At 38.8% G+C, this 26,936-nt stretch overlaps 2 protein-coding genes across 6 annotated transcripts in view; both read left to right on the top strand.

Moving 5' to 3' along the window:
* Positions 1 to 19,716, top strand: part of ATP13A3 (ATPase 13A3) — a 60,373-nt gene extending 40,657 nt beyond the window's left edge. For 3 of the 4 annotated variants that reach the window (XM_062603325.1, XM_062603327.1, XM_062603326.1), the window contains exons 20-33: positions 342 to 466; positions 1,365 to 1,543; positions 2,016 to 2,138; positions 2,222 to 2,301; positions 3,066 to 3,108; positions 3,206 to 3,315; positions 4,165 to 4,261; positions 5,142 to 5,214; positions 6,041 to 6,218; positions 8,995 to 9,182; positions 9,619 to 9,707; positions 9,909 to 9,989; positions 13,746 to 13,835; positions 15,336 to 19,716. In XM_062603325.1, coding sequence (XP_062459309.1) covers positions 342 to 466; positions 1,365 to 1,543; positions 2,016 to 2,138; positions 2,222 to 2,301; positions 3,066 to 3,108; positions 3,206 to 3,315; positions 4,165 to 4,261; positions 5,142 to 5,214; positions 6,041 to 6,218; positions 8,995 to 9,182; positions 9,619 to 9,707; positions 9,909 to 9,989; positions 13,746 to 13,835; positions 15,336 to 15,533 — 1,654 coding nt within the window. In that variant the 3' untranslated portion in view covers positions 15,534 to 19,716. The remainder of the gene's footprint in view (positions 1 to 341; positions 467 to 1,364; positions 1,544 to 2,015; positions 2,139 to 2,221; positions 2,302 to 3,065; positions 3,109 to 3,205; positions 3,316 to 4,164; positions 4,262 to 5,141; positions 5,215 to 6,040; positions 6,219 to 8,994; positions 9,183 to 9,618; positions 9,708 to 9,908; positions 9,990 to 13,745; positions 13,836 to 15,335) is intronic. The other variant, XM_062603328.1, reaches the window with a different exon arrangement.
* A 121-nt stretch (positions 19,717 to 19,837) lies between these two features.
* On the top strand, positions 19,838 to 26,588 carry GP5 (glycoprotein V platelet). Of its 2 annotated transcripts, none has more exons than XM_062603386.1 (2): positions 19,838 to 20,443; positions 23,549 to 26,588. In XM_062603386.1, the coding sequence occupies exon 2, from the start codon at positions 23,575 to 23,577 to the stop codon at positions 25,474 to 25,476; it is 1,902 nt and encodes a 633-aa protein (XP_062459370.1). In that variant the 5' UTR covers positions 19,838 to 20,443; positions 23,549 to 23,574; the 3' UTR covers positions 25,477 to 26,588. The 2 variants fall into 2 exon arrangements, with proteins under 2 accessions (XP_062459370.1, XP_062459371.1); XM_062603387.1 differs by lacking the exon at positions 19,838 to 20,443 and adding an exon at positions 20,476 to 20,970.
* The last annotated feature ends 348 nt before the right edge of the window (positions 26,589 to 26,936 follow it).

A 26,936-nucleotide genomic window follows, 5' to 3' on the forward strand; every position in this document is an offset into this window, starting at 1 on the left:
ATTCTAAAAAAATCTTAAAATTTGTCTGCGAATGCAGTTAGCCTTGGAGCATTTTTTTTCTAGGGATATTTCTTTTGAGAATGTAATCTCTTTCAGAAAGATTTCTTGTGGAAGAAACTAAAAATGGTACTTGAGGAAAACATTTTCTCATACTGGTTTTCAACTAAAACGAGGGAAGTAAGTATAAATGATTGTGAAAGGTGATAGCTTGCAGGTTACCTTTTTATAAAGCAAATTCTTCACTTTTCATGATTCAAAATAAACAGAAAATTGGGCTCTTTAAGCTACATGTAATAATCGTATTTCTTGCAATATTCTCTTCCTTGCCTTCTTTTCTACAGAGATGCTATTGAAAGCAACATGGATTTTATGGGGTTAATTATAATGCAAAACAAGTTAAAGCAAGAAACCCCTGCTGTACTTGAAGATTTGCATAAAGCCAACATTCGCACTGTCATGGTTACAGGTTAGCACATAAACACTCATACTCAAAAATCCATCTTATTTTAATTATAGTGTATGAAGTCAGATTGTAGTGTCAATAGGCTGGGATTGCACTGTATTTATAGCAAGAGGAAAGTTTAGAAACTACTGCGAGAATATTTGGACACCAGTCTGCTGTTTCTTTTTGAATGAAAGTTGCTTTGGTATGTCAGAGATCGGAAGCCAGTGTAAGGATGAGTCCTCTCCCTAGCTCCATGCACAAGTTACTTACACTGAATTGAAGGATGCAAAACCTTAGAGGTCTTCCAAATCACAGACTAGGTGAAAGTCCTGGTCTGATTTTATGACTGACCCTCCTTTGAGCAAGGGGTTGGACTAGATGACCTCCTGAGGGTCCCTACCATTTTGAATTGTGTTATGATAAGTCACTTTGTGGTGTTGTTTTTGTTTTGGTTTTTTTTTAAGAAAGACTTATGTCCCCGTTAAGCAGGCTAGGTATCTGTACTCAGTATTTCCATGCAATAGGTGTGTTTGCTTTTTAAATCACAGGTATTGCAGCTTTGGAATAATGTTGTGATAGGCTGGCAATACAACTCAGTGTTTGCATGTTCTGTGACTGTGTTTAAAAAGTGCTATTTTAAATGGCTGCATGCTTTCTGCCAGATTTTCAGTATATCCTAAGGTTTGGCCAATAAGAAATCTTTATGGCTAAAAGAAGCATTTTAGTGATGTTAGCGCAGAGGAAGGGTTTAACAGGCTAGGTTTTTGAATTTTGTCTGAAAGCTTGGTTTGCCTTGAGGGTGTCACTGGTATGTTAGGCAGTCCTTTTCCTAGTTTAAAACTGGCTTTGTTAGCTTTTCTCTTAATGTGGAATATTAGTGAAACTGACTGAAACTTTTTTAAATGCAATTGTTTAACAGGGGATAACATGCTAACTGCTATCTCTGTGGCCAGAGACTGTGGAATGATTCTACCTCAGGATAAGGTTATTATTGCTGAAGCACTACCTCCAAAGGATGGGCAGGCTGCCAGGATCAACTGGCATTATGCAGATACCCTCACAAAATGCACTAGTTCATCACCAGCCATAAACTCAGAGGTAACATGAGCATTATGATGCCCTTACAGTGTAATCAGTTAGTTTTATGGTTGAGTTTCTTTTTATCTTATTCCATCAAATAGCAAATCTCCTGTTAAGTGTCAAATAAAAATTGATGTACTAGTTAACTTTCAGATTTTGAAATACCACAGAATAAAACATCTGGGGGAGCTAGTTTTTCAATGGTGATACGACAGTTGATATTTTAGTTCTGCAGGAGACAGGATTTTTTCCACATTTCAGTCTGTTGAGACTGCTCTAGCTGTTTGTAGCTGAAATATTAAACTGTGTTTGCTTGTTACTAAATAAGTGTTTTCATTGTATGAGGTTTCCTTTCAAGTAACATTCTTAGAAACCTCCCCTCTAGTTTGGGATCTTAAGGAATACCCCTCTTGAGTATTAGCTTGAAATTACAAGTATCTGTGTAAATACACTACAGTACAGTACTGGAGTATTGAACTACTTTTGCTAGGATATTCCAGTTAAATTGGTCCATGAAAGTCTTGAGGATCTCCAGATGACCAAGTACCATTTTGCAATGAATGGGAAGTCATTTGCTGTGATTTTGGAGCATTTTCAGGACCTGGTACCCAAGGTGAGCATTTCATTTGAGTATGAACACTTCTGTTGTTCAACAGACTTTGCCCTGTGAGCATTAAAAAATCTTCTGTCTTCCAGCTTGTGTTACATGGCACTGTGTTTGCTCGCATGGCACCAGATCAGAAAACTCAGCTGGTAGAAGCTTTACAAAATGTAGAGTAAGTATTTGCTCAAGCACAGCAAGTGGGAGGGTTGACAGACTGTTTGGTGTGACAGGAGGAAAAAATTATGTATGCTGCTAACTGTTCCTCCAAATGAAAAAAGCTGGGCTAATTATATATATTGTGTGTATATATATATAATTACATATATGTGATATATGTGATTGCATTTAATATATATATATTAGTTGGGCTAATATAACTTCCTTGAGTTGGTAAATAAGCCTGTTAGCTGAGCAGGAATGAGAGTAGTACCATCTGCTGGCTGGTTGTGAAAGTTTCAGGCTTTTCATGAAGTTACAAATGATAAATAGCTAAACTGACTAACATAGTTTATAAATCTGGTTGCTTGGATTAATAAAAAAATCCATCAAATGTTTTCTCTGTATTACAGAAGTATTAATGGGATGACTTCCCATTCATATACGATCAGTACACTACTTTCTGTTAGTTTCAGACCTTGCAGCTATACAAAATACTACAAAAGTCTCTTTTCCTAGAGCAAAGATGCTTTAGACCATGGTGGAATGATAGAGGGCTGTGATAATCATTACTGGTTTGGTTGACCTCTCTACATCATATTACTTTTCTGTCTACTTCCTTATATGTATAATGGCAACAGTAATTGCTTTCAGCATTAATGATCACTCATAATTATTCAAACCCTGGATAAGTTAACATTAAAGTATTTAATGAAATATGCTAAATAGACAACAATTAGGGAATGGTCCAGAATGCTGACATCTGTTTGGTTTTTGTAGTTACTATGTGGGCATGTGTGGAGATGGAGCAAATGACTGTGGGGTAAGTATGTTTTTATTTCCTATACAGTACGGTTCAGTTAAATTTTACAGCTGAAAGCAAGTTTTAAAATGTTCTCTACTTCAATGTTAACTGGCAGGCGCTAAAGAGGGCACATGGTGGTATATCTTTGTCTGAACTTGAGGCTTCTGTGGCATCACCATTCACTTCCAGAACACCTAGTATTTCCTGCGTGCCAAAGCTGATCAGGTAATGTGACTTACTGTGAACTTAAATGCGTCTGTGCAACTCTTTTTGCGTACCGTATATTAATATAAGTTTGATGCTGTAGAAGGCCAGTTTGAATTAAAGAAAAAGACATACATTTTTAGTAGTTCTGTTTTTTTACTGAAGTTACCCTGAGCAAATGCTTACCGTAGCATGATTTAGTATTTTGTTATAAACCCTTTTGTCCAGATAAAGTTAATTTTTCAAAGCATGAATGAGTTTCTACATGTTAGTATTTAATTTGTTGTCTTAGTGACTACTGTGCTGGTTTCCATAAACGTTGTGTTTAAACTGCAAATGACAAAGTCCTTCAGTTAACTGCTTGGCACCACACAAAGTAGAAAACAGATTTTCTAAATAGGGCTTGAAAATTTTATCCTAGAATTGGAAGTTAGGTAATAATTTTGGATAAACGTCAACCAGAGAAGAATCTACTTAAGTCTGTGTGGAACTAATGAAGTAATGTGTAATCAGAAAGATTTCTGGTCAGCAGTTCTGTGGTTGACTGCATGTTCATTCAATCCATGCAGTAAACTAGTGCTTCATAGATACTTTTGCAAGCAGGCCTTCATTTTAAAACCTCTGTTGGAAAACCATATACAGCCCAAAAAATGCCAGAGTAAGGTGGTGGCTTGGTTCAGAAGGCATGCTCACAACTTTGATATATTTAAAAGTGTACCATTGTGACCCCTTTTTCTCTGTATATCTTCAACCTAATGTCCCTCAAAAGGGTTTGCTGGTGTGTTCAAGTGCAGTTCAAGTTTTACTAAGTAGAATATAACTGCTTGCACAGAAAACTTAGTAGTTATATGATTGCATTTGTTTTGACAGGGAAGGCCGTGCTGCTTTAATAACTTCCTTCTGTGTATTTAAGTTCATGGCATTATACAGCATTATCCAGTACATCAGTGTTACTCTGCTATATTCTGTAAGTATTCTGTAAATGCTTAAGCAGTGTCAACCTAATCCAGAGATTTAAAAATTGATAGATAATTCATATAAATGTTGCAAGCCTCTTTTTGAGTACACAACACTGGCATTCTTAAAAACTGTATTTGGACTAAAGGTATTGTTCGTATTTTTGTCTTGTTTAATGTTAACTGTATGAAAAACATGGTAGTGTCAATTTTTAAAAGGCAGTAGTTAATGCCTGTGTATAGAAAGTTGCTCCAGCGGGAAGACCAAATAAGCATATAAATTGAACAAAAGTAAGATTTTTCAATTATTTAAAAACCCTCAGCATTTTTTAATAGCCTAACTATTTAAAGGGCAATGCATTCCTTTTATGTAAGGATTGAAAGAGAGCAGCTTGCAAGTACTGGGGAGGGGAGCAAGGTAGAGTGTTTCCTGTTAACATGATTGGATTCACAGTATGGCACTTAGTAGAAATCCTGGATTTTAATTTGCATTCTAAGTAAGTTAAGCATGTAAAGCATTAAAGGACCTTTGAAGGGGAAATTTTGACAACTGTATGACTACATCCTAAGCTTATGGTGTTTTGAGAATTGTGGGCCTAAGCTATTACTTCATTGGTATTTAAGGTTCAGTAATGCAAGCTTGATTACAAATTTCAATTACAAATAGCTTGTGCATTTTAAAACTGAAATTGTCTCATGCCTTGATACTTCAGCAATTGATCTGTGAATTGTGGAGTACTTCAGACTCCTACAGAAAAAAGAAATCAGTTTGACAAGGCATTGTCTTGTCAGTAGGGGGAAATCTAAAGAATTATTGCTGTAGGAGTGTCACTGTAAGATATTTCTGGGTGTGAAGAAATTACCAATGTTTCAGTTGTGATTTCTGTCTAGATCCTGAGCAATCTGGGAGATTTCCAGTTTCTCTTCATTGATTTGGCAATCATTTTGGTGGTTGTCTTCACAAGTAAGTATTGTGTTGTACTTCTGGCTTCTATAAAGCAGTTTTTGCTTGGTCAATTTTTTATTTTTTTTATTTTTATTACATATTGTTTGAAGTAAGCACCATGATGTACAATTTAGATGTTACAACTACTACAGTATATGCATTAAAAACCCAAACCACTGTGTACCAAGTTAGATTCATCTGAAGTTTGTGAAATGTCCTCACACAAAAAAGCAGGTTGTGTGCATGATCTTTGAAAAGTAATTGTTCACAGTACGGGAAGTCATAAATCTCTACTGACATGAGGAAACTGGTTTTGGAATCAAAACAGAAGTTGTTACAATATAATCTTTCTCAAATGTTTTGATTTTCTTGCATTTTTGTTTGAAATTCTGCATACAAAATGTTGTACTCCAAGCTATTACCTAGTGAAGTATTTTGATTCCACATAGGAACCTAGCACTCAGTTTACTGGCTAATGGTAGAATACCGTTTTTCAGTTTAATAGAAAATGCTTCTTTGAATGGCAAACCAAAACTGACGAGCTGTAAGTCCTTGTGCAAGACAAAGGGAATTTGGCCAGACACTACTAATTCCTTAGGTCTCATGGCTTCTTTTATTGTCCCCTGCTGTCCTGTGTTGCTGGAGTTAACCAGCCTGTAGAAGGCACTGTGACATTATTCTAGAGCAGTATAATCTTTTCAAGGTGGTTTCACACTTGCAGTTCTGGACTGAATTTTAAAGTGATGTCATGAGCAAGCCATTCTGATTCCACAGAATGTGAACAGAGTGACCTTTGAAAACCATAATGATGGAATATGTAATTTGTTTTTTGTTCTCTTTGCAGTGAGTCTAAACCCTGCTTGGAAGGAGCTTGTTGCTCGAAGGCCTCCATCAGGTCTTATCTCAGGTCCACTTCTGTGTTCTGTTTTGTCTCAGATCATCATCTGCTTTGCTTTCCAAGTCTTTGGGTTTTTTTGGGTCAAACAGCAGTCCTGGTATAAGCCTTGGAGTGCAGAATTTGAGTAAGTATTTCAGTGGTTCCATGCAGAATACAGTAATGATTGAAAAGCTATAAGTAATAATTGCTCTCTTTATTGACCCTCTTTGGGTACTTGAGATGTAAAGCTTCTGTATGGCAGGTAGTCTGCTAAAGCTTTTGTGAAAAGCATACCAATACATAGGAGTTTGAAGGGGAAAATTTTGACAACTGTATGACTACATCCTAAGCTTATGGTGTTTTGAGAATTGTGGGCCTAAGCTATTACTTCATTGGTATTTAAGATTCAGTAATACAAGCTTGATTACAAATTTCAATTACAAATAGCTTGCGCATTTTAAAACTGAAATTGTCTCATGCCTTGATACTTCAGCAATTGATCTGTGAATTAAGGAGTACTTCAGACTCCTACAGAAAAAAGAAACCAGTTTGACAAGGCATTGTCTTGTCAGTAGGCTACACAGGATTTGGAGAAGGCTGAGGTTCTGAATGACTTCTTTGCCTCGGTCTTCACTGGCAAAGGCTCTGATCAAACCACCCAAGTCTTGGAAGGCAGATGCAGGGACTGTGAGAATGAAGACCTTGTGCCCACTGTAGGAGAGGAACTGGTTCGAGACCATCTTAAAAATCTGAATGTGCACAAGTCCATGGGTCCTGATGAGATCCATCTGTGGGTCCTGAAGGAGCTGGCAAATGAAGTTGTGAAGCCGCTGGCCATCATATTTGAGAAATCATGGCAGTCAGGTGAAGTTCCTGACGACTGGAAAAAGGGAAATATAACCCCCCATTTTCAAGAAGGGGAAAATAGATGACCCGGGGAATTAGAGACCAGTCAGTCTCACCTCTGTCCCTGGCAAAATCTTGGAGCAGATTCTCCTGGAAGGCATGCTAAGGCACATGAAAATCAACAAGGTGCTTGGTGACAGCCAGCATGGCTTCACTAAGGGGAAATCCTTCCTGACCAATTTGGTGGCCTTCTGTGATGGGGCTACAGAACTGATGGACAGGGGTAGAGCAGTTGATGTCATCTACCTGGACTTGTGTAAAGCGTTCGACACTGTCCCACACGACATCCTTGTCTCTAAATTGGAGAGACATCAATTTGATGGATGGACCACTCGGTGGATAAAGAACTGGCTGGATGGCCACACACAAAGAGTTGTGGTCAGTGGCTCAGTGTCTGGCTGGAGACCATTAAGGAGTGGCGTCCCTCAGGGATCGGTGTTGGGACCGGTCTTGTTCAACATCTTTGTTGGTGACATGGACAGTGGGATTGAGTGCGCCCTCAGCAAGTTTGCCGATGACACCAAGCTGTGTGGTTCGCTCGATACGCTGGAGGGAAGGAATGCCATCCAGAGGGACCTTGACACGCTTGTGAGGTGGGCTGAAGTTTAACCATGCCAAGTGCAAGGTCCTACACCTGGGTGGGAGCAATTCCAGGCACAGCTGCAGGTTGGGCAGAGAAGAGATTCAGAGCAATCCTGTGGAGAAGGACTTGGAGGTGTTGGTTGATGAGAAACTGAGCATGAGCCGGCTTCAGTGTGTGCTCACAGCCCAGAAAGCCAACCGTATCCTGGGCTGCATCAAAAGGAGCGTGACCAGCAGGTTGAAGGAGGTGATTCTGTCCCTCTACTCTGCTCTTGTGAGACCTCACCTGGAGTATTGTGTGCAGTTCTGGTGTCCTCAACATAAAAAGGACCTGGAACTGTTGTAACAAGTCCAGAGAAAGGCCACGAGGATGATCAGGGGACTGGAACTGGAGCACCTCCCATATGAAGACAGGCTGAGGAAGTTGGGGCTGTTGAGCCTGGAGAAGAGAAGGCTGCGTGGAGACCTCATAGCAGCCTTCCAGTATCTGAAGGGGGCCTATAGGGATACTGGGGATGGACTATTCATTAGGGACTGTAGTGACAGGACATGGGGTAATGGGTTAAAACTTAAACAGGGAAAGTTTAGATTGGATATAAGAAGGAAATTCTTTCCTGTTAGGGTGGTGAGGCACTGGAATGGGTTGCCCAGGGAAGTTGTGAATGCTCCATCCCTGGCAGTGTTCAAGGCCAGGTTGGACGAGGCCTTGGGTGATATGATTTAGCGTAAGGCGTCCCTGCCCACGGCAGAGGGGTTGGAACTAGATGATCTTAAGGTCCTTTCCAACCCTAACTATTCTATGATTCTATGAGTTACCCAGAAGCTGAAATGCAAAACTGGGTCAGAGCCAGACTGCAGGGTCTGAAGACTCCTCAACCTTGGGACAGTTGAGATTAAAATTGTAAATTAATGGTTCAGACCTATTTTTAACCCTTCTGTTGTGAATGCTCCATCCCTGGCAGTGTTCAAGGCCAGGCTGAATAGAGTCTTGAGTGATATAGTTTAGTGTGAGGTGTCCCTGCCCATGGCAGGGGGGTTGGAACTAGATGATCTTAAGGTCCTTTCGAGCCCTAACTACTCTATGATTCTATGATTTTCCTGTTAGAATTACAGTAAATCAAACTGATATTTCAGAAAACAAAGGCATGTTTCAAACTTTTTTTTAGATTGCAATATTTTCTTGTCTTCAAAGTGTATCTACAGTGATAGTTTCTAAAGAGCTCATGTAGTAAACTTAAAACCTGTAAGCAGAAAAAAACTCTTAAGTTCAGAATTCACAAGAATTGCTACCTCCCTGCCATAGTTTTGAGTTATTTCTTACTATAATAGATTTTCAAGGACAAGCTTTTTTACTACTGTAGCAGTTCTGTCATTGCCTGGTTTGCATCTTCTCCATAACACAGTGATAATTATTGTTTTTTTTTATCTTGTAGTGAATGTAATGTATTGGATGCCACAAACACCAGCTCTGCACACCATGGGAATGAGACTCTTCACGATGAACATTACATTAAAAATTACGAAAACACAACTTTGTTTTTTATATCCAGCTTTCAATACCTCATAGTGGCAATTGTCTTTTCTAAAGGAAAGCCCTTTAGACAACCATGCTACAAAAATTGTAAGTCCTTTCTTATTGTATACACTTCCAAGTGAAACTCCAAGTGACTTGTTTATCCATGGCTTGCTTACAATTGTCTTGTGCCACTTCAGCCATAATAGTGTTGCTGGAGGAACACACAATTATCCTCTGATAATCAGATAAAAATAGGGAAGTATTAAACTGTATGAAGAAATTAATGGTAATAGTTGCTTTGTTTGTAGAAGTATATGTGTATATATGTTTCAGCATCACAAGTGAGCCAGTGAGAAACTGAGTCTGGCCTTCTGTCTCTTTGTGGCTATCAGCACAACTTGTATTGCCAAAATCTACCAGGAAAGGGTTTAGAGGGGAGAAAAGAGGTTCTTTCCAGGGAGTAATGAACCCATGATACATGGGAAAACTGTCCAAAACTCTGTGCGATGATCTGATAAAAATATTTTTTCTTGTTTTACAGTTCTGTTTGTTACATCTGTGATAGTTCTTTATGTCTTCATATTTTTCATCATGTTGCATCCTGTTGAATCTATTGACGCATTTCTTGAGGTAAGATTTGCCAGTTACAGCCTGCATCTTTACTTCCTAGGATAGCTGATCGGCTGCCTTTTGGGAAAGCTTGAACCATTTCAGAGCTTTAACTTAGCATCTCTGGGAGGGGGAAGTGAGAATTTAATGACTCTGAGCCTGCTTGGAATATGTGTTTGTTTCATATATGTGTTGCTAACCTCTGGCAACTTTTTCACACAGCTCGTGTGTGTGCCATATGAGTGGCGCCTAAGAATTCTCGTCATTGTTATTCTCAATGCAGTTGTATCCATGCTGGTGGAGGTAAGAAAACAAATGGAAAAAATGTTTAAGTGAGCTTTTTGCTAGGGTAGGTGTTCGTCTTTCCTTTAGAAGGTCTCTCTTCACAGTGTAAGTTGCCACTGTGTTCTTTTTAAGTTTGTATTCCTAAAAATGTCCTTTTAGGCTAAACTTAGGGTGTCAGAGTTTTCTATGTTAAAAACATAATTTTAAAACCTTTTTAATTTAAAAAGGGGGGCGGGGGGAGGGTAGAGAAGTGGAAGGGCTTCTAAATTATTTTAACTGTTTTATGGGACAGTACTCTCCATATTGATTTCCTAAGTGAATTCAGTTCAGAAGAAATTAACATAGTAGAGAACTATATAAAATCATTAGGCGAGCACATCTTTATTGAGTTGTTTCATGTGCATAGCTTATTGTTCAGAATAATGCAGGGCTATATAACTTGCTCATTTAATCTGATGCAAGTCCAGAAGTAGGGATGTTCATTCAGATCTGCTTTTTCCAGCCCTGAGCTTGACCAAGGTCAGTCACTCTGGATATTGACCTCTTCTGCTGTAATTCCAGAGTTAATGGGGGGCAGAAACATGCCCTACCTTTCCTTCAGTTACACCTATGTTGTTTCCAAGAGTTGAAGTTTGACAGATACATCTTCCAGGAAGAGTCTGGATTCAAAGTCAGTCATTTATTCCTGTGGTTAGTTCTTGTTAAATTGATGCCTTATTTCCAACTTGAATACATGTGGGTTTTAGTTGCAGCCATTAGTCACTTTTTTTCCTGCAAGATGAAAAAACCTTTCAACATTATCTAGCACTTGCACGCTGCAATTATCTGTTTTTACTGCACAATGTTTTTGTCAGCTTCTAGTCAGTATTTCCATTACTATGTGACGGATTGCTATCAAGGTAACCAGCATAATGTTTGCTTGGATCATGCCAGTTTGGCCTTTGAAGATTGCTATAGTATTACTGTTCTTTCCAGTTGACTAGTTTTTTCCTGTTACTCATGACGTAGTAAAAATAAGTCAACCAAAGAGTTTTTTTGCATAATTTGATTGAAAAGGCTTTGTGTTCAAAATGTGTTCCAAATAGAATCTGCAATATATGCTATTATGTCACTGCCTATTGGACCATGTATTCAAGTGGTTCACCTGATAGGTGGTAACTTGTCTTTTCCAAAATATGGCAGTAGCTACTAATTATTTTGGCCTTTGCCTTGTGGTTAACAAGTTTATCCTCTCCTAAAGATCCTGTCTTTCTTACATTGTCCTATATTTACTCTTAATCTTGCTTGTGGTGTTTTCATTTATGCCTTTTAATTCTTCCATGGTTTTGTACTATGAAACTCTTAATAGTTTGGGGGGTTTTGCCTCCTTTTTTATTTGTTAAGTTAAATTTTATGTATATTGTTGTCTTTACTACTGAAACAAAACAGGCATTCTGAAGTTGCAGAACCGTGGCCTTTTTTTGTCTTCTGATTAATTTAAACATTTTATTACCATCTCTGGGTTATCAGCTTTTTTGGAATACTAAGATTATTCCTTGGAATTGAGCTTTGTGTTGATACATGAAGTCTAAATAGGTGCAGGTTACAGTTTTCATTCCTGTGGTAAACGTCACTTGGAGAAAGAAACTTACCTTCTGCTGAAGAATTACTTTGTTCTTGCAGGTGATCTTTCTAACTTTTATACAAGCTGGTGCTATTTCTCTTGTGGAAGTGTAAGGGCTCCAGTAGACAGTCTGTACAGTGTCAGTCCATGTATCGGCATGTGCCTCTTGTAGACAAATGGTTCTTCTCTGGCTTAAAAGTTCATAATGTTCCACTCCTGCGCCTTGTTGGTTGCCACACCAATCTGTAAAGTTGTGAAATTCTACTAAACATAACCTAAGCAGTATGATTACTGTACAATGTTTGCTCTCACCCAGTATTTCAAGCCCCACCCCACTCTTTTTCCTGGGCTGGATTGATTTATCATCTTTTGACACTTTAATCACTTAACTGTCATTGCCAAAACTGGTAGGATGATTTGTTGCATTCCTTTCAGACTGACTTACCTATTTATCTTGTTGCGCGTACTTTAGCAGTGGAATAGAAGTACCTATACAATTCATTAATTCTTTGGGATGTTCTGCATTGACTTGCAACCTATTTCTTCCTCTTCCACCATTAGTTGAATGCTTTGTTAGGACAGATAAGTTGTCTTACAGCAAGTGACCAACAGAAGCATTGTCTTGTGATCCTCAAATCCCAGACTTTGTTTTATGATACACACTTCACCTTCCATAACTTCAGCCTGCTTTTGTCCCACCCTTTGAACTGTGTCCAACTCCAGCAATGCTATTCTAGGCTCCCTGAAGCTTTTTCATGTAGTGCCAGCTCATTGGGTCCAATGTGTCATGTAGAAATCCCTGGCTCTTTCATTCCTTCATTTCCAGTCCAGCTTATTGCCTTTCTGTCCTTGTGTGTCTGGCTGGATTTTCTGCTCAATATGCTTCAGAGTTTCTGGGTGTGAGTTACTGAGGAACAGTTACGGTTCATACTCTTGAGTATGTAGGAAAAGCTGCTGGTGGCATCTCCTTACTTCTTTTAACAAGGTAATCTGTATGTATATCACCTGAAGTTTGTTCTGCTGAGACTGATCTCTCAGTAATTGCATCTTTAAGAGCCTTATGATGATGGGATAAATAAGGGATTTGGTTTATCATCTTTTGTCACATTTGCCAATTTGAACGTTTTGTGTCACGCTGTGATCCTATGTAGTTTCTTCATGGCTTCTACAACAGGAATGGTTTCTGACTGGCTGCCCCAGGCATGTTTTCTGAAATGCTCTGTAAAGCTGTTGCTTCCATGTGGGTCCCAGACTAGGTTCACAAAGCATGCATATTCTTTCTACCAGATGATAGAAATATATTGCACAACAAAGTCAGATCCTAGCAGATGTTTCTTTTCACCTCCTTACAGCCTGGGACAGACTGGCTTCAAAAACGAACATCTAGTAATCTGAAGATTTGTTGGCAAATGGTTTATAAAAGTGCTGTAAAATTCTGGTATATTATAAAATCGTAAGCATTATAAAATCTATTATAGAAGTCTGGCTAATTAGCTCCCCTTTCTTAATGGCAGGGGTTAGTCAGAAGTTAAAAGTGGAATCTGTCCAAAGATCAGAGTTGTAGGCTCAAGGACATGAAAGATACAGGTTCACACCTGTGTTGCCGGATTTGTCAAGGCTCTCAAGTCCTCCTGCACAGCAGTATGAGAGTAACCAGACATACTGTTTAGCTTCTGCCCGTTCTGAAATCTGGAATGGCTCCTGCAGAATTCCCTCAGACTTCCTGCTGGTGGCCTTGCATTGCCACCCCACTAAAGCTTTTCTGGGAATGTGACTGGTTTAAAACAAACTATGAACAAAGCATAGCTCCAGCATGAAATCTGCTATGATATTAAAGATGGTTTGAGGGGAAAGTGCTTTAAGCACTGATGTTTTCTTAGAGTATTGAAACACCTTAAGAATTTGTATTTATGATTTTTACCCATAGTGATGGATGCAGTTGTGGTCACTGTTGCAGTTGATTTAAAGTACATGTTTGTATTCTTAAATCTCATGTGAGAACTTTAAGAATGAAAATGTTAATCACTTAAGTACTGCCAAGTAATGTAAACTCTCTGTTTTGGCACTCAGTTATGCCTAACACTATTTCAGGTTTTATTTGTAATGTGCGTACTAACAACATATGATCATTAGTTTCTTTAACTCTCCCTGCTCACTGTAATGTCTCACAGAATGTCCTCCTTGATATGATCCTTTGGAAGGTTGTGTTCAATCGAGACAAACAAGGAGAATATCGCCTCACCATGGCCCAGCCTCCTCAGGTTGGAGACTAGTATTTTGCTGTCATCATTTGAGTGCATGCAGATTAATTCAGTGTTACCTTTTTATGATCTATAAGTGTCTGTTGCCTTATCTTAAGCTACTTAAATCAGATTTCTGTTACTAGAATATTAAAAGAGAAAGGCTTCTGGTTATGTATTTTTCTCCTTGTTGACTATCAAAGAAATTACCTCTGTATTAGAAGAGCTGTGAAGCAAACCCAGAGGATTGCTTTTAAGACTTTTCTCACTATATCTTCATGTTGCACACTAGAAATTTTATTTGCTTTTTCACAAGTTAGCGTGCTAGGACTGGGAAAGGCTTGATGTGCTTGGAATCAGAATTGCTGATGCTGGGTCTAATCCAGTTCTTTATTACATTGATTTGGTTGGGAGTTTTAAATCATTGTCTGAGAGCCATAATTTATAGCATGTATAAATGAAATTAAACAAAATGGTAAATGAAAGTATGTTACTAACTTCAGATGGTTTAGGAGGCCATTAGGAGACGTTCGGATTTAGCTCCTGGTTTTTCAGGTCACCAGAAATGTTGGTCATGATACATGAAGGAAATCTGTGTGAATCCCATATAAACTAGCTTTTTCTTTAGGCCTGTTGGCTTATTACTTTCAGTTGGTTATACATCTGTTCTTGCTAGAATTACAGTGGTTTATTTCTCAGCACTAATTTTTATTAAATGTATTCACTTCAGCTTACATTTGTCCTTTTGAGGCTGTTTAAGAATGAACTGCCTTGTGTTCACCGAATAATGGAAGTTGTGCGTAAGGCTCATGTTTGGTTCAGTTCACCAACTGAAAGAAGTTCAGAGCACAAAGAAAACCGTAGAATATATCTTCATTTAGATGTCAGCCCTGTAGGTTATAGGTGCTCGCAGAGACGTGAGACGGATCCAGTCTTGAGAGTCAGGAATGGTGTTTCTCTTCTGCAGTTAGTTACATGCATTTAGGACTGGGAGAGGAAAAATAGGAAGGAAGACCTAAATTCAATAATTTATGTCTGTTTTGATAACTATTAATACCTGTAGGACTTAGGTTTCACAGTATCAGCAAGTTGAATTCTGCCACTTTTGGCTGGCTGCCTTCAGTTAAAAAAATTCATTGCTTAAAAGTGTTCTGAGACTCCGGGAATTTGACTTCTTTTTCTAGGCCAGGCTTTTATTCTTCAACAGTAACATCATTTAACTGTGCCTGTTATACCCTTGTTTATGGAAACTATTATAAAATATGCATAAAAGCTCTTGGTGACCTTTGATGTTGCAATAATGCAGAATACTTGGGTTTTCTTAATATTTTTTAAATGTCATTGCCAATATAGTGTAGAAGTAATGATACAACAGAAGAGTTTCTGTACTATACATTCTAGAACCAATATGACAAAATAGTAAATTAGAAACTAAAATAATAGGTGTTCCAGCATTTTAGTGTGTTCTTAGTTAATTTTTTCTTATGGTAATCCAACTTTCAAATCTGTTCACTTCTGCAGGAGGCTGTGGATCGCTGTGGAGTCTCTTTCCTTTCTTCCCTGTTCGGTTGCAGAGAGAAGATGCCAAAAGCCAAGTATATGCATCTAGCTCAGGAACTGCTGGTTGATCCAGAATGGCCACCAAAACCCAGAACAACAACAGAAGCAAAAGCACCATCCCAAGAAAATGGTTCATATCAAATTATCACTGTAACATAACAGTGGATCTTGGTGGCATGTGTCTTTAGTAGTATTCGTAAGAATGTAATTTTAAGGCTTTATTTGAAATTGCAATATACTAAATGTCAAATTCTAATGCAGATATGTCCAACTGTTTTGTCTCCCTGAATACAAAGTTCAGAGCCAGACATGTTATGGCTATACATTTTAAAAATGTAGGTTTCCTTAGGCAGAACAAAAATGATTGTTTCCTTCCACCTTCTTTCGAATTTCATTATTCTTAAATGAGATGTATTTGAAGGTTTAAACTGCAGAGCAGTGAAAACAGGTTCATTATATTTGCCTGGAGCATCTTAATCATTGTGCTAACCTGCTTACCAGGGCACGTGTTTATGTAAACCCTATGGTGCAATGACATCAATGTACTAGAGGCACATAATAATCTTACCATGCTTTTCTTTTTTTTTCCCTTTTTTCATACTCAGCTGTTGAAAAGCTTTGTGCCTCAGAACGGTTTTGAAGTTTTGGTGTGTGTACCATGAATTTTGTCCCCACTGTTAAGGACTGTTTCCAGGTGTAATGTTTGGGTTTTAAATTTAATTCTGTAGTCTGCCACAGCAGGAATTGGAAATGCTATAGAAACATTATGCTCTGTCCTTAAGAAGAAAGCACATTGCTTTCAAGTGGGTTCTTGGCTTCTTTTGTAGCTAACCCCAAGGAAGGGCTTAAGTGGCCTCCAGAGGAGGAGGCATTTGGCTACACTCTAAAGTTTTTGGAGAAGGAAGGCTGGAGAATCTAAACACTTTCTTCTGTGTCATGTTTTATTACATTTAGCTGTGCATTTCTTCACACACCTTGTTTTTTCCAGCAGAAGGATTCGATTATCCCTTTGTGGACCATGTTTTATTTGTAAATCTTAAGACAATTTTCCTATATACCTTGAAGTAGTAAGGCCAGAGTTACTGCTGCAAGGGAAATGGGGGTGGGAGGGAAGAATATTTTCACATGCCCATGCTTTGGGATTTGTGCATGTTAAGAACATACGCATTTTAAAGAGGCTGCCAGTGTCTTAAGCACTATATGTAGCTGTATGAAACACAACTAAGTGAAAATAGATGAGCTAAAATCTGTCTTGCTACAGAACTATAAGGCTTATGTGTATTTTATATATTAAAAAAAAAAGAAAAAAAGAAAACTTTGCATCACCAGTAATGCTGCTTAAGCACTTGGGGTAGCGGTACATTGTTTTGCCATTAGACGGTGTCAAATACAAGACCGCTAAAAGGATAGGTCTGCAAAGATGTAGAAGCAGGCATCGTCTTCATGTGCAGAGTTTAAAACTTCTATTTTATTGAGACCATAAATTACTTCTGTCCAAACCATCTTCAACTTGTTAAACTGTTAGAAAAGTCGGTTTTGGTGTCTTCAGGAAGATGACAAAATAAGGACTCTTGATCAGTCTGTTCTGACCAGATGCAACTGACTGGTTCAGACACCTCCAAGCTTTGGGAGGGATCTGGAGAAGTCACAATTCTCTAGAGAACCTTCAGAGAAGCAAGTCGGGTCCTTCAGAGGAGTTGTGACAGGAGGGCCCCAAACTCCCTCGCTGGCTGGGATCATTTTGAAGTGTGTGTATTCTGATGATGGAATTCAAGGTTGGGTGGTATTCATTGTTTTTTTTGTTCTTTTTTTTTGTTTGGGATTTGTTTTTGTTTTAATTCCTGTGGAGACAACTTCATTCCTGCATTGTTTTAATATGGGGAAATTTTCAGGTCAGACCTAATTCCCTTGTGCTGTTCTGTAAGTCAGTATACACAGTGTCCCCCACTGCTGAGGTTACAGGTTCTGCAGCATTTACTGTGCCAATGAGGAATTTAAAAGTCGTGCTAAATGGTTTGGAAGACTTTTTCCTAGAACTTAAGTTATTAGCACTTGCTCCTCATAAATAGTATGCATATAATGTCCTATCCTCCAGTCCAGCTGCCATCTCTCTTCCTGATTACTTTTTTTTATTGTTGTTTGTTTTTAAGGGGAGGAGCAGGAGGAAGGGGGAAGTGGTTTTCTTAGCATTCATTCAACAGAGCAGTGTAAAAGTCCTGGCTTCTTAAGGCCATAAACGTAGAACAACATCAGTAGCTTTTAAGGAGTCTGCAACTGTGGACTTGGATAAATTTATTAATCATGAACTTGAGTCAGTTGGCTGATTTCTGTCACTGTTGATTTTACAAAATCTTTGTAGCATGGAATAATTGATGAAGAATAATTCTGAGCTGCGTAAGTAGTATTCAAATTTAAAAAAAAACCCACAATATTTTAGTTGAAAAATGTTGTGAAGCTATGCATCTTGAACCTGGGAGCTGTGACTTATGCTTAAACGCTTTTGCTTTCCATTTCATTGACCATCATAGCTTGAGTGTTCCATCAGAAGTGAAAGAAAACATTTGTGTCTTTCCCTTTTAAATACTTTTGCTTAATACTTTCTCTAAACTGATAATTTCTCTTGGCGTATTTGATTCCTGAAGATAGACTTTCAGTCTGATTCTGATTAATTAGACTTATCTAGAAAGTAAGGAGGAAACAGCTTTTTAAGGTAAGCTTGACTTTGGAGAGCATTTTAGGGAACTCAGTTGCCAAGTGTCTCCACTTGATTGAGTGACTCATGGGTCATGAGCCCATTAAACTTGAATATTTTGCAAATGGGAGCTGGTTTCCTCAAGGTATGCGTTCAGAGTTGGTAAATGTTCTTGAGGTTGCATGCTTGAGCTCTGACCTATTTGCTTCTGACACTTAGTCAAGAATACTAAATCAGCTTTTCTAAGAATCCTTTTTGTTGTTGCAAGTTCAGCCACAAAATAAGCTTTTGCATCTTCTGCAATTATTGGGATTTATGCCTTCCTGCCCAAGAGCTGAGTTTAGCCACCTATAATTTTTCTCATCTTGAGCAGTTTAGTTTTTCTGGTTTTCAGAAATGCAGCAAACTATATCTGCACTAGTGTATTCAGTTTCTGCTTTGAAGTAAAATGAAATTCAGTTTGTAGTGAAAAGAATCTCTTCTAATGTTCATCTTGGAAGTCTAAATTCAGGTGAACAGACTGATTTAGTGAGCTCCACTAGATACTTATTAGACATTTTCTTCCTGCTGTATATTTTGGCCTTACGTTGAGGAGTTTGATTTATTATTAAATTATTTGTGTATGCAGACTTTAATCTGTACGTATTTTACTTTGATGTATTAGGATTTGTAAATATTACTGATTTTTAAATATTATTTATGCACATACCTAAAGGACTGGTCTATCCAGAAAAGCAATTGCTAAATAATAAATGTTACTTTTTAGAAATAAATTGCAAGATCATTAAATTGTATATCCCTCAGGGTTATTTTTAAAGGTTTTTTCCTCTTCCCTTCAGATTCGATTAGCAGAAACTGTAGTTTCATGTACTATAGAACAAAATCTACTGTAAAAACAACAAAAAAATGCTGTGAGTAATGTTTGAGTAGAAGCAGCTAAAACACTCACAGCACTGACTGTCCGTATTCATTGTAACGTCAATTGGAAACTCTTACTGTTGCACTTTTTAAGAGTTATTGGATTTTTAATTCTATTTATTTTTGTCTTCATGAAGGTTGTGCTGAACAGTCGTCACAAATTGGGTAAATTATCCTGTACTGTATGTGTATATACAGTATAATATTAAGCAGATGTGGAGTTCTTTTTATGCTGCAAATTTTTAATGCTTATGTTGGGCATCACAAAATGAGAGAGCTGAAGTTCTGTAGGATTTCTCCCATGGAATTCTGACTTGTAAACTTAGGTTTTTGTATGTGTAAGGGAAAGCTGTGGGGTTTTGACAGTTTTTAGAGTCTTGAATATGTTGATTTTTATACAGTAAAGCTTCAGGTTTTTAAAGCTATTTTCAACAAATTGCAGCTTGTTTGATAATTATGTGAACCAGAAACTACTCAGTTTGTCATGAATTCCTCAAGCCTAACACAGATTAAAAGGTTCATCATTACAGCGCTCTCTAGAAGCTCAGCTTCCTTTTTATTTTTAGATCTGAAATGATACTACATCTTTGTATTTAAAATATGTATTGCTGCTCTAGAATGGTACCCTGTTGTCAAGAGGCATACATAATTAACTGTACAATAGAATTGTAAATAGATTGTAAATCATTTTTGTGACTGAAGTTCTTTGAAAATAAAATTAAAATGAACAGATATTTTAACTCTTCTCATTAGTTTTTTAATTATTCTTCATACAGTTAGATCAAAAGCTTGTTGAAGAATACAGACTTATTCCCTGATGTCATGGGTATCTTGTTCAGTGCCTGTGTATTTTTGAAGACTGGGTGGAAAAGTATGCATGCTGTTTGTTAGCAGTGGTACGGTAGCACTGCAGTTCTGCAGTGGGGTAATACTGACCGTACTTTTACCTGCTGGCTCATGAGAGCCATTTCAAAGCCAGACCTTGTGCATGTGATAGCAGCTTGTTTCCGCTTCCTGTTATCCACATGTTCCTTCTGCTCTTTGACACGTGGGAGGCGTTATCTTGAAAAGACTCTAGGGCAAGCATTCCTGGTTGTGAGCTGTCACTTTGCCGCAGTCGCCTCAGAAGAATCACGCAGAAGTGAAGACGCCTTTTCCATCCTGTGGCTCACCCACCATTTAAATGTTCATTGTCAGAGCACATGATTTTAAATTTGAAGATAAGATACTTATAATACCTGGTTACTTAATTAGAAAAACTTTCAATTTCAAGCTAATATTTTGGTAACTTAAAGCTTTTTTCTCTTCAGAATCTTTCTGGATTTAGGCTTTGTTGGCCAGAAGACTTGGAGGAAAAACAGAAGCCAAATAGGCCGACCCTGGATTGCTTAGCCAAAGCATTAAATAAAAAACTCTCCATTCTTTACTCAAATTGCTTTGACTCCAGTCCTGCAAGAAAGTAAGTCAGAGCTCCTTGTAAAGGTACAGATCAGTCGCTTGGTTGTTTAAAGTGGGTGCGTCCACTCCTTCAAAACATCATGCCTCAGACCACAGTGAATCTGTGTAACAAATTTGTAATTTCTGATGATAATTCGTATTGAAATGTATACTTCTGACTTCACCCAGATTTGCACTGGGTTGGCTGAGGCACATGCTCCAGTATTGCTGTCAAAGGAGCTGCAAGTGTTTGCTGTGCTGTTGCATGTGTGACTTCAGGCTTCTCCTGTTCTGTCAGGGGTCTCAAAATCTAATTTTGGAGTTGCATACAACCTGTGGAAGCTGGCTGCTTACACAACTAAATATAGGCAAAATCTGCTCTGAAGCTTAAAATACTCTTTGGCCTTTCACAGTAGTTACGCAAACAGGGGTGAAAGTGTTATCTAGAGGATGCATTTTGCTGTTTTACTTCCCATTTAAAGTGTAGAATCATGGTGAAGCCCGATTGCCTGCTAGTAAGTTCATCTGAAAGGCAGATAAGTTTATAAGGTACAATTTAAAATTCCTTTTTCATGCTCACATGAGTTTAGAAACTTGCAAGAAAGTAAAAATGTTAAGTACCATGGTGAATTATATGTGTGCTTAGTATTCTATGAAATTAAGTTCAAAACTGATCTGTGACTTTTAATATAGCAACACTATTGATGCATTGCTTCTAGCATCCTTTTTTAGTCTTGAGAAATATTAAGGGGGTGGAAGAAAGGGAAAGAGGCTTTAGATTAGAACATGGTAAATGACCAGCCAGGCTGGTGTCCTTTCTGGAATGCCAGGTGTCTCACAGAAGGGTTTGAGGAGATGATGCATAGGAATGTATAATTATTATTATTAGATGGATCTTACTGTGACTTCCATTATAGAAGTTTAAATATTTCTTTTAAAAATACCATTTGCAGCTGTAGACGTTTGAGATCCATAGGATTATCCAGTTCCTGTGCCAGTCGTATGCTTGTGGTCTTAGTCTCTTGCAAGAATTTCTACCATTTTATTGTTTGTGAAAATGTCTTCAAGCACTTCTGAGTGTCTAACATTGTCTCGTTGCATACACTCTTGTTATAAGACCAGGGACACGGACATCCCCAGTCTAGTCTAGCGTAAGCCTGTTTCTTTTTTTACAGACTGTGGTCTGCAGTCATGCCCTCTGAGGGACCTGCATTTACAGTCTTTAACATAACAATTTAGTTTGGGCTTTTTTTACCCCTCTTGTTCTCTAGATCTTCTTTTTTCCATCTCACTGAATCTTGGAGTTCTGCAGTGGTCTTGGGTTGAGTTGAGGAAGGCTGTGATGCCAGTTAGGGTTTGAGAAGGAATTTTCTTGGTGTGTTTCTGCTGCATGTGGAGGGTTGTGCCCATGCACCACCAGGAAGCAGTTCACCAGCTGCCTGTTCATTGTGCTGTGGGCTGAGGTGCCCATGTGGACAGGAATGTGCTCATCAACATGCCAAGGTGGGGATAAGGGGGTTCAGGGACAGGATGGTTCTTGAGTTTTGAGGTGAAGGTTTATGAGGGGTGGTTGGTTTTGGGGTGGGAGATACTACTAGGAAGACGGGATACTCTGTTTGACATGGAAAAGTCCTTTGGAAGGGTGAAATCTTACAGCCTGCTTTTGGTGACTTACAGTCTCATTCAAAAAGTTCCAGAAAACCCAGTAAGAGCTTGCTTTGCAGCACCATGTCGCTGGTAGTTGATAACACTAGATGCCATGTCCTTACCTTCCCAAGGAAGGGATGCAGGTTTACCAACCTGCAGTACTCTGAACCTAACCAAGAATCTTTTTATTTATTATGTTCAAGCTACTCCCTTCCTTTGCTTTTTTTTTTTTATATTTTTATTTTTATGCAGCAGCTGGTTTTGATCTCTGGTTCTTGTCAGCAGTTCAGGCATGTAAGAAGCTCTGCTATCTCAGTGGTAGGGTTTGTACCTGTGTCTATTGATGCTGTTGGGGGAGAGCTTCACCCTTTCCCCTGGAAAAAGGGTATGTTGGGATGGGCCCTTCTCTTCCCCAGTATGCTCAATGCTGAAGAGTGACACGGCATCGGCTGTGCCAGCTGTGTTTGCAGAACTTGTGCTGCTATTCCTGCAGTCCCAGCTGTTGCTTCTCCTACTCATCAGCCAGGTGCTTAACTTCCAGGTTTTTGGTACACTTAGACTTGTTGATTTCACTAAGGAAGTATTTCTAAACTGTGGATTTCTGTTTGACATGCTCTGTTAAATATTAGCATTATAGCCAGGATTGCTTTCCTGTTCCTTTTTTTGTTTGGAAATCTATACAACTTCCCAACTTCATGGTGTTTCGTACTGATCTACCGTTATTGCTACAGCTTTCCGGCTAACTTCATGGTACTTCTTTCCTCTCATTTCATTGTATTTTTGATACCACCGATAACTTAGCATTGTGTTAAGCTGTTGAAATGAGACTCGTTGACTATTAGAGGCTCACTCCTGTCCTGTGCTCTATGAGTTCTTGTGTGTCATTTCAGACTATGTCAAAAATAGCCTGTTGCTTTTTGTGTGGTGTTGAGCTGTTCCAAGAAGTGAATATTTGCAAGTACTGGGAAATGATTTAACAGAACTTTGTGCTGCTTTGTTTTTAATATAGGCCGCTTAAAATATAGGACACCCTTTTACCTCAGTTATCTATTTTCGCAGGCTAAACTTTATTTTTAAACCTTGGGTAACCTACAATAAAAAACAGTGGGTACGGGACCTTTTGATAATTTTTTTTTAAATACTTTCTGTGTGTAACTTAGAGTTGCTTTTCTGTTCAAATAAACACATGCCTTACGACTACTTAGGGATTCATCATGATTTTCATGTGATTTTTTTATACTTGACTAGTACAAATCTAAACAAGGAATACTTGATTTACAAAAGAGTTTTATCTGTACTTCTCAGTGTAAGCTGACCACCTTAGAAATATTTGCAGTCAACAGTAATAGAGATTTTGAAGTTTTCTTTCAAGCCAAGAGAAATTTTGCACACGTTTGCAGGTTTTATGATATATTTGTACAAGTGCTGCTAAGTTACTATGTGTGATCAAATCCTGACTCTCTCTTGTCTCTTGTAACAGCTAATGTTTCTAGCACTTCAACAAAGATGTTGGTGTTCTGCTTGTCAGTGATGATCAAGCTTTTCTTCCAGTTGGATGCATCTATTTGTCCTCAGAAGTGCAACTGCTCTTCAAAAAATGCAATTCATTGCTCTGGTCCCCACATCAAAGACCTGGAATCCTTAAATCTGCCTTGCAATATGACAGAAATTCACATAACGGGCACTAATGTAACACACTTGCAGGGTGTTTTTTCTAGTATGGTGGAACTGCAGCATCTCATCTTGTCTTCAAATAACATCTCTCTGATTTCACCAGTGGCTTTTAAAGGCCTGAGAAGGCTAAAAGCCCTCAAACTGCTAGAGAATAAACTGGTCGAACTTCCCGCAGAAGTGTTTGATGACATGGTACAGCTTCAGCAATTGATCATTGAGAATAACAGGTTGAAATCCATCGAAGAAAACCTGTTTGACAAACTAGCTAGTTTGGAGGAGCTTTACTTGAACAAAAACCAACTAACAGCACTTCCCAGTGGCATGCTGAAGAAACTTGCCAAACTCAGAGTACTGAACTTGTCAAGAAATTATTTGGCAGCACTGCCTAGAAATATATTTAGTACATTAACCAGGCTCGAGAAGCTGATGCTGTACTTTAACAAGCTGTCTTCAATAGAGTCTGGTACGTTTGATAGCCTGAAGGAGCTGATGGAGCTCTTCCTGCATTCCAATAACATCCAGTCCATTGCCCCTGATGCATTTTGTTGTCTTCATAAACTGAAAAGCCTAACACTTTCCAGGAACAAGATTGAGGTTTTGCCCTCTGGGCTCTTTCTGCATTTGCATGACCTGTCTAAATTGACCTTGTACAGGAACCCACTGAAGTCTCTTCCGGAAGTATTGTTTGGAGAAATGAGGCATCTTGGTGGCCTGTGGCTGTATCACACAAAGCTCTCAACAATACCAGATTTTGTGTTCAGTAACTTGACAAATTTAGAGCTTCTTGTGCTGAGTTTTAATCCAGAGCTTAGTTTTCTTCCTAAGAATGTATTCAGTGGTCTGAATGAACTGCGGGGCCTTTCTCTGCATACAAATAATATTTCCAGTTTGCCAGAAGGCATCTTCCTGAGCCTTCAGAAACTGCAGAACATTTCTCTTTTTGATAAGAGGCTTGAGATTCTTCCTAGAAACCTCTTTCATAATCTCAAGCACCTTCAGAAAGTTTACCTGAATAGCACTAAACTGCAATCTCTTCCTGGAGACTTCTTTACTGCTTTACCTGAGCTGCAAGAAGTCTCCCTTGACGACAACCCTTGGAGATGTGATTGCCAAATTCTTGGTTTCAGAGAGTGGCTCCTCAAAAGCATGGAGATAGTTAAAAATGTGCCATCTCTAATGTGTCAGAGCCCACTGGCACTACAAAATATTTCTCTTGTGGCTCTAACAGCTGAGCACCTGAACTGCCCACCAACCACAGCCATTACATACCAGACGTTCAGCTCAGCTTTGACTTCTCTTGTGATAGAGCACTTAACATCTTGGGAGACTGCAGTGCCCGACATGGATACCAGTACACCCACATCAGTTCCTCTTGCAACCCCAGGTTTTACCTACTCACATCTTGAAGATGTTGGACAGCATAGGTTTCATTTGTCAGAAGTTCCAATCCAAACTTCACCCAGTGTCATTGTACAAACCAACAGTGTCAGAGGAACAGATTTAACTACTCTTGCCCAGTTGGATGAGATACCAGCCCGCAGAAGTGCTAAACCCTATTTTAATACCAGAGTTGCATATTGTCAGTTGTTCTTGTGCCTTTACAGTTTGATTTTAACACTCCAGACTGTAACCATTGTGCTCAGTCTGTATGTGATGGGTAAAACCAGGCAACTCTTGCACTCCAGAAATACTCCTATTCAGCCTGTAGTTCTGATAAAATTTTTGAGAAGATGATAGAGAATACCAGCTGAAGAGAGGATTAGAAGCATTGTTTTGGATGCATTTTGAGTATTTGGGCCGTTGACACTTGATTCACGTATGGATTACAAATCTTCATACAAAGAACCAAGAAGAAGTTGTTTTTGCAGCATAATGAAAACGTGCTTTTATGTACCTTAACGTTTGCTAAAAGTGGTTGTAAACATCATATATTGCTACAGCACTTGGTGTGTGAACCCAGATGGAGAGTGAAAGAAGATCTGTGGTCATCTCTATGTGTGTACTACAAGTTACCTGAATTGGACTGCAGCCCTGTCCCTGCCAGGCCCCGATGTCTGCTGTCTTCTCATGCTGCTCACATGGACATGGCATCAGTGTAGGGAAGTCCACATAGGAACATGGCTTTAACCATGCTTTAAAGGTTATCTGTAATACTCCAAAATGTTCCTTATACTACCTGCAATGTTTTGTCTGTTTATTGGGAAATCAAAGGGTATTTTGGGGAAGAGATGCTGGAAAAGACCTTTTAAAAATACGGGTGGGGGCTGAATGGCATAGTGCAAGTGTCCTAGTTTTTGCTTTATGTCCTCAGACCCTTTCCAGGACATGGCAGAAGTAAGGGGTACCATTTAAAGCTAATAGCGCTTTCCTCTAGCTTAACCAGAGGAAGTTAAGGAAGGTGCTGGGCTAGGAAATGGAAACTTGATGTATTTTGTTTGTTTATAAACTTTGTAAAGTGACTTAGCTTGTTCTTAAAAACTCTGATGTTGTACTTAAAAGACTCTGGAAGTGGATCTGTGGCTCTTTGGGCAGGAGACACTATATTCCAGGAGTCCTTTTGTAGCCTTACTGACTTTCTGACTATTGAGGTCTATCCTGGATGGCCTTGAAATGGCACATTACAAGCCTGAGGTGAAGGGTGCCTGCATTTGCTGCAGGTCTGTGGCTTGTTCCTTGTTGTGTGCTACTCTAGGCTGTGCGTTGTTCTACACACTGCTTTGTTTCAGGGTGCTCTGCTACTGGACTTAAATTCCTCTTCTAGGCAGTGAAAGGAGACAGTATGCTTCTGTGGTGTTAAGTAACTGTTGTCTTGCTGGTGTGAGGTTTAATAAAATTTAGCAAGCCTGGCTAAATGGAAGCTATCTCTAAAGAAAGAGAAATGCAAGTCACTACAGCTGGAGCAAAGCAAACTGGGACTGGATTCATAAACACAACCTCCAGAATATTTACTGCAATATATTTAAGAGAGAAGCACAAACCCAACATGCAGCTTGCATGGGGGTTGCGTGCTAGTGCCCAAAAGGAGGCAGTTGTTACAAATTTAGGCTCTTGGACAACTGTAATGACCACTTAGTGTTGTGCCTGCTCCAGTGCTCTTGTGCTGGTGCCACGCAAGCATCTGCTCACAGCAGGCAGGAGACAAGTATAATCTGAGCTACTTAGGAAGTTGTTATGCAAACCGTGCTGGTCGCTGT

Source organism: Pezoporus occidentalis, unplaced genomic scaffold, assembly GCF_034315485.1.
Source record: "Pezoporus occidentalis ecotype Australia unplaced genomic scaffold, CSIRO_AGI_Poc_V1 ctg8, whole genome shotgun sequence".
NCBI classification, from domain to species: domain Eukaryota; kingdom Metazoa; phylum Chordata; class Aves; order Psittaciformes; family Psittacidae; genus Pezoporus; species Pezoporus occidentalis.